The sequence below is a fragment of the Morone saxatilis genome, unplaced genomic scaffold (assembly GCF_004916995.1).
Source record: "Morone saxatilis isolate NCDOM2014 unplaced genomic scaffold, NCSU_SB_2.0 Contig20, whole genome shotgun sequence".
NCBI classification, from domain to species: Eukaryota; Metazoa; Chordata; class Actinopteri; family Moronidae; genus Morone; species Morone saxatilis.
The window spans coordinates 23,610,158-23,618,136 of NW_023339763.1; the positions used below are offsets into that span (position 1 = coordinate 23,610,158).

The 7,979-nt window shown below is 42.0% G+C and overlaps 1 protein-coding gene across 1 annotated transcript in view; it reads left to right on the forward strand.

The window, feature by feature from the left end:
• Window positions 1–135: 135 nt before the first annotated feature.
• Window positions 136–7,979, forward strand: part of opcml (opioid binding protein/cell adhesion molecule-like) — a gene marked incomplete at its 3' end in the record, with an annotated part of 118,183 nt that continues 110,339 nt past the window's right edge. Inside the window, 1 exon segment of the mRNA XM_035666989.1 lies at window positions 136–672. Coding sequence (XP_035522882.1) covers window positions 515–672 — 158 coding nt within the window.

Genomic DNA, 7,979 nt, shown 5'->3' on the forward strand with positions numbered 1-7,979 from the left:
AGAGAGAGAGAGAGAGTACTCCAGGAGCTGTAGCCTACTTAACGAAAAAAAGAGATACATGAGCGAATTCAGCCTTTTGCTTTGAGTGTCCACAGCTTTACACAATTCTCTCCCAGACAAGCAAAAAAGAGAGAACACCGAGTGAGAGAGAAAAACACACACAAGGAGACTTGGCTGATGCATCTCTCCGAGAGCATCCATTTCACGGCGATTACAGTTTGAAGCGGAGGACGCTGTGCGCAGTCCTCTCACAAACACGGAGCTTTTCTCTCCTCCGAAGTCAGTTTCCTAGAGCGGCTGGCGGGCGGAGAGACACTTTCCCCCCCTTTGCGTTTATCGACACGGACAGTATTTCATAACAAGCCTGTTTACTTGGAGCAAAAAGCAGGTCGTCCGCAGCTCGGCACAGGCGACACCGCATCTTGTTTGTGGAGCGGAATTCGCAGCTCAAGACGCGAGAAGGGAATATCCGACGGTTCAAGTTTTCCTGGAAGTTGCGCAGTGTCAGAAAAACATGGGAATTTGTGGCTATTTGGCGGTGCCTGGGAAAAGCCTTGTCGTCCTCGGACTTAAATTGTTATTCCTTGTACCTGCAGGAGTTCCAGCCAGGAGCGGGGATTCTGTACTAAAGGACAACATCACCGTCAGACAGGGGGACAGCGCCGTCTTAAAGTAAGTCTTTCACTATATTTCATTATCACATCACCAATATCAGGATGTCTCCTCTCGTGCGTCGGTCCACACAGACCAACCAAGCGCAACGGTCCAGGAGTTACTAAAGGTCACCATATCTAAAAACGCGCAAATGTTCGCTTTTTCTCTGAATTGGAACTACACATGCTGCATGCGTGCCATTCGCAAGTTATGGCATGAGGCTAAAAACTGTGTGCAGCCTCTCCTGCTCATTGCCCTTGAATGTTATTGATTCGGCTGGTTAATGTGTTGTTGAGGATGCACAGAGCTGAGATACTCAGCATCGGGAGGGGTTGTGCACGCATTGGTTTGAGTATGTGACACAAATGCAATTATGACTTTTCATTTTCAGGGCTGCGTTGGTTTTCTTACACTTGAGGAAATGTTTTCGGAAGACAGACATTTCTGGCAGTTTATATCAGTTAACCCTCTGTAAAAGATAAATCCTATAACGCTCTCATGAGGACTTATCATGGTTCTACAGTGTTATCACACTTAATCATATATATCTCCAGTTGGACCGTAATATTCCCGCGCAGGGTTTTACTGTCTTTATCACATGTAATGGTGTTTTCTTATCTTCTCCCTCCTCGCTGTGATATGTATGTGCGCCTATAAACTGTATTGTGCGTTCGCTGTATATGAATAGACCAGGGGTGGTGATAGAAAGTCAGAATCTCAGTGAAAGGATGTGAGATAGGGCCCCGCTTCACCAACCCACCCACACAAATACACACTCACACACTCACACACGCATGCATACTGTAGCCTACACACTGTACAAACATTGTGTTTCCTTATATGTGCGGGATAAACTGCCACATCATTATTTGACTGTAATGCAGGTGGAAAAGGTTTGAATATCGCAATATGTAGACATAATAGTCAGATACAAGCTAATTTAATTGTAATTTTACAACACATGGTTTTATCATGAATTTCAGATTTGTAGTTCCCTTGATTGTTTAAACAAACACAACAACAATTATATACAGTCCTCATACAGTCCATCGTATCCTTGAGGGTCATGGGGGATCCACCTGACACTGGACTCAAGGCAGAAGACACCCTGGACAGGTCGGCAGTCAGAACATAATCTTTTATTCTATTTAAATAAAGAAAAAAATATATATATATACTGCAGTGATCAGCAGTAAAGCTAATAAGAATCAATAAAGAAAAAATAGGAAAAAAACTACATACATGTAGTAGAAAGTATCATCACAGACAGCAGAGAGGAGATGAAAACAATGTGGTAAATGTGAAGCTGTGATTTCCAACATATGCCGAACACACTGTATGGTGTTACAGATGTTAATAAGTGTCTTGATTGCTTATTTAGTTTTACAATCAGCAAATGATATGCTATGAAAGCAGACATGTGAATGTGCAGCACTAATGTGAATGTAGTCACATCACCATGCCTATAAAAAGGGGGCTGCACGTTCAGTACCTCAAGCTGTCAGTGCAGGGCAGTGCAGTTCAGCTGGCTCCAAGCTGGCTGAGATATGAGCTACTTGGACTAGAATTATTGCACAGTCTGATGACTGCTGACACAGACGACCAGCTGAACAGCTTGCTGTTGCACCTTGGGTATACGAGGTGGAAGGTGAGCGAGCGCTGTATCACCACTGGAGTTCAGTTTCATCCTCATCTTCTCTCCTTTGCTCTGTGCACCCTCAGTGAAAAGAGCCAGGCTGTTAATCCTGTCTCCATTCTCAGCCATTACAAATGTGCACTGATTAGTAGAACTTGTTAAGCAGTCTGTTGGAGCCACTGAAACCAACCATTTCACTCCCCTTACCCTGGATGGTGACAGGCTGGACCACAGTACTCCTCAGGCAGGCTCGTGTTCTCCTTTTCTCACCCTAACCTATGCACCGCACAATAGAGGAGTCATCAAATAACTTGTGAAGCTGCCATGACCCTGACTTGAATCTTAAAAGGAGAGGTGTAGAGAGCGAACTTGAAAAGCTGAAAGCTGACAATACAGTTACCCGGGGCGCTCCGCAGTGTATCCAATACGCTGCCCTGGAGGAAGATGAACTGCTGCCTGTCAGTGAGCTAGTCAGTCCATAATCCAGGAAACCATGCTATCCACCTGCATCGCTTTTAGCTTGTCCCTCAGAAGCAGAGGCTGGATGGTGTTGAAAGCACTAGAGAAATCAAAGGACATCATTCTCATCCTGCTTCCCAGCTTCTGCGGGTGGGAATAAGGCCCTTGGAGCTGGTATTTGATAGCATTGTCTGCGCATTTGACAGCTAACCGGTACATGCCCGGAGCACCCTGATGCTGACGCTGTGAGGACCCACTGCCTTGCAAGTGAGGAGCCTCTCTAACTCCTCTAACTTCCTCATCGCCCGAGTGGCACCAATGCTGAGACTTGGAAGGGTAGCTGGCTGGTGAGGTTGGGCCAGCGGCAGGAAGCCTTTTCCAGGAGGCTGGAGAGAGGAGGGCGGCTGTGGTGTTGACCTCTTATTTGATCTACATAATGGGGAGAGTAGACAGGCTGAAACTGGTAGGCGCTGCTATTTTTATTTGAACATATTGTGTGTGAAAATGCAGCTTTGATTCAGCTAATTTATCAATCAATAGACTCCTATATTTCTAAATAAATTACAGTGTTGGGAACCTGCATTTTGCCACATAAACAAGGATCTAATATATGTAATATTGCCATTACTGCTATTTGGAAGTCCGTATCTCACATTGCCATATTTGTGACATTACTCTGAAGGTTAAATTACTTCAAGTCACCCACAAAAAGTTGCCCCACAAATAGAGATTCTAACAGTGACACACAGGTTTCATCCCAGCTCGGTGCAGTAAGCGTTTCCATCTCAGTTCATGAGTCCCGAAATTGTGCTGCGAGCCAACTCACAGAGGGTTAAATGCTTTAAGGCTGGGAAAATGACATTAGTGTGATCCTAGCAATATGTTTTAAATGAAAGATTGCCGCATCTCAGTGATTTCCTGTAGCTGGCAAAATTCCTAGGGTGTTATTTTATTTCTACAGGGTTGTATTATTAAGACAGTCAAGGGCAAAGCAGTATCATTCACACATAAAGAAAGCCACTGTCAACAGGAACTTAAGCAAATGTGAGCGGCAGAATAATTAGCATCATTCAGCACAGCTTAAGCAGCAAGAGGGTAGTATCAAGGTTATACATATATACTATATATATATATATATATAAGAGAATGTTACAGGAACAAGAAGTTGATGCCAGTTTATCTTTAGTGTGGTATTTCCAGGTAGTGGTAATTTAATTTATATCCTGACCATCCAGGATTCTTTGTCACTAATTGATTCTGATCAGCTGACTATCGCCAGTATGTGGCAGTTACAATAAATATCAGATTTTCATGAGATGAAATGTAGGAGGTTGGGTGGCATACCTAATAATAGACATGTCAGGTGTTGAAGCAATGGTGCAGTGGTCAAAGTTCATCAGAGTGTGTTTGTTAAAAAAATGATCTACAAACACATAGTACACATATATGTCACCACTCAGAAAAACACAATGTAAAAACTATACTAAAGGATCAGACATTCACTCTTACCACACCAATGGGCCACATATCTACATATGGATCTAGCTCTCTTATTGATGGGCCTCTGGCAAGGGGCCATAAGCTCTGCTCGTGTGTGGTGCCTCCGCTCCTTTGCCTTACTTGGGTGGCAAGCTAACATAGGCAACATAGCAAGTGCGATTATCTGCTCAGGACAGTTTTGCTCCATGCTTTGCTCGCTAGTGTTCTCCATTTTTAGAGTAAAAAACATAACATTACTAGCTTAGTTAACGGACAGGTCAGTAGGACATGCCATAAATCAAGCTGATAGTGAGTGCCCTCTGCTGGCACAAGACAAACTAGTTACTCTTGCATTTGAAACTGGTAAATACACTTCGCAGGGCTATAACCCCGGTTCCTCGAGCTAATCCACAGACCTTGTTGTGAGCAGTTTCATGTAAGAACTATTTCCTTTGTATATATCACTCACAGAAAGGAAGCGTGCACCCAGTCACAGACGAGAGTCTCGTGCCAGCGTGACAGCGCAGTAATAATAATAAAGACTGCTGAGCTGAAACGCTATGATGTTAGCTAGCTCACCTACCACCACTGAGATAGCCAACACTCAGATACGGTTGGTGGGGGTAGTTCAGTAGGAACAAATGATTAAGACATTGCTGTTGAGTTTTTTAAAATATTTTTTTTGCCACTTTGAGCACAGCAATGCCTAGTGCCATCTGGTTCCATTATAGTAGAAAGAAGGCAGACATCTCTATGACAGATATCTCCAAAACTCAGGAACTCACACCAAAAACACTATGGGTAAGAGGAAAAATATGTATTTATGATTTTGAGGTGAACTTTTCTTTTAAGCCCGTGCAATAAGCATCTGATAGTTGGGAGAACCCAAGCGAACACTTTCAGTGCAGGCGTGCATGCTTTTTCCTGCCTAAGCTTGAGCACATGGAGCTTCTCTGTATCCCTCACCCACCATCCACAAACAACTGTACAGTAGCATGATTGGCATTAGTCATTCTGTTTTCCTGCCAATGGTTTTGAATAGTAATGATGGTAAAATGAACTATAATGTGAAATTACGACCAAAAACATAAGCAGCTGTCATTATCTGCTTTTAATTTTTTTTATATAAGTATTCTATAAATGGAAATTCAAATAGAAAGCACACCAGTATGTTTTGCTGATCAACCTGTACTTTTTGTTCTCAGTGCCGTAGTTTTGATTTCCTCCAAATTAAAATTGTTCTATTTTACTATTTAAAATGAGGATGAATCTGTGTTTTACTGAGCAATGAATGCTATTTTAAGGTTGTGCAAATTTCTTCATGTCTTAGATGTGTTTGTGAAAAAGGAATGCTTTCAAATTAACATTATTTGGGAGAGCTACATAGATTTTTTATTTATTAATTTTTTTCCACTCCTATTCTCCCAAATGCGATTGCCTAGTATAAGGAAAGAATGCAGTCCTTGTCATTGCTAACTCTATGGTTTACCTGTAGAGGGGGGCTACAGACAAACACTTCTATGACTCCTGCAAGTAATGATTCACATTTCACATTTATGTTGTGACATTATGCTGGTGTCCAACCCTTAATCATGGCCAGTTGTATTTATTGGAAAGCTGGAGCTGTGACGTGTCTCTATAGGGATGGGATTTGAAAACCGGTTCGAGTTTTTTTTCAGGAGTCAAAAATGGAATCGATAAAGAATTTGACCGATAAGCAGAATTGATAATGGTATTGGTATCCATAAAATGTTAGGAATTCTCATCCCTAAGTGTCTCTGGGCCATTTGACAATGTAATTTTGTTTCAACCTGTAACTGTACGTGGGATTGGGGACACAATATCTAACTACTAAAAATTTGCTTGCGTGTACATAGCCACCCAAGTCAAACCACTTCAACTGTACAGGGACCGTTTATGTGTAAAGGTTTGTGGTCGTACCACTTTACCTTCCTTATCCTTGTCTGAAGTGGTAGTGGATGATATGAATGGATTTTGTAAGACTGACCTGCTCTTCTTGTTAACCAAAGTCAACCTGCACTAGTACTTTTACTTTTATTCCTCTGTACTGAGCAAGCCACTGCTAGTGTGGCATCCAGGAGAGTGGTACAGGATCTAGACAAAAGTCTTTTCATTCAGCTTTGGGTGGCAGCAATCCAGCTTGGATCCTGTGCGGCTGATTAGAGACAGAACTGAGGCCTGGTTGGGGAGCAGGTGGTAAGTTCTGTCTTCCCTATAACCATTGTCCTCAAGGAGAGCAAGACCTACCACTCAGACTTAATGACATCAAGGCTATCTTGTAGCTATCCTCCCCACTTTCAAAGTGGACAGGTCTGAAAATATCAACCGAAGGCCACCCTCAGTGTGACTGGCTCCACTGCTGTGTCACTGACAGGTCTTTTATAATTTGGCTCTCTGTGGCCTTTTTCCCCGAGTGGTCAACAGATTAGCACCAGAGATGGGTGAGGTAACATGCAGCTGACCCTTGGCGCATTCCCTGTCTTAGCCTTGTAAGCCAGAGCTGAGTGGCGACTAATGGCAGGCCTGTCTGAGTAAAGGTGCAGTCACACCAAAATTGACAGCCATTTCATGAAGAAAGATGTGAGTTGAATTGCTTCTTGTACCAACAGAACTTTTTCTTGCTGTAGGAAATGGGAAGGTGCAAGTGTGTTGAAGCCGCAGCACTTCTTTTCTCACCATGTGGTCCTGCAGCTGTGTGTTGAGTAATTCTAGCAAGGGAGCAAATTTGAGGACAAGCTGATGCTGCATCATTCATGGTCAGGGCCTTCTTTTATTGTCAGCTTCACAATGAAGTGGATATTGGACATATTAGGGGATGCCTAATAAAAGTGCAAATGGAGCCCAAATGGCATTCATTGGCCATGTATGTACGAGCAGCCTTTCTACCTTGTTGACTGTTGATACCACATTCTTATTCCACCTAAGTTACCTAAGGCTCATTCTAAGGTAACAAAACAATTATTATATTCAGGTGATTATACACTAATAAAAACATACCTGTGAATATTATATTCCATGTCTAACAATGGAGCTTCCTAAATGTTACAGACTGACAATTATCAAATGAAATAGCAAGCAATTACAAACCTTATGGCTGAAACAATTATTGGATAGATCAGTGGGTTAATCAAGAGATAAATGATGGTCAAATATTTTAATACTTTATTACATTAAATTTATGAAATATATTTTTTTATATTTTCTTGTTCAAAATTCTCCAATTTACAGCCTTTTTCCATTTATATCATTGTAAACTGAATCTCTTTGGCTTTTTGACATTTGAAGATGTCATCTTAACCTCTGGGAAACTGTAAAATGATCTTGACTATTCTCTGACATGTTACACACTAAAAGATTAACTGTTTAATCACATCTCATAACAATAATAGTTGCAGCCCTAACAAACTTCATTTTCAGTACTTCAGTACAAACTTTTTGCATGACATGATTTAGTGGCCAACAGTTACTATTGTATTACTATTTTCATCCATGACACTACCCATAATGTTTTCTTGGATGGCAACAGGTTTCTCTACTTGCTGATCAGCCGCCAGGACTCCGGGCTACCAAATAAAAGTTGGCAACATCCGCTGTGGATTTGTAACCCTAACCCTAACCCAACGGAGAAAGCACCACTGGGTTTTTACTGTACGCCATCATTTTTTCTGACCAGCGGGGCCAGTTGGTAAACTTTTACCAAATCCTGTCTTAACCCTTTAGGCGCCAGGTT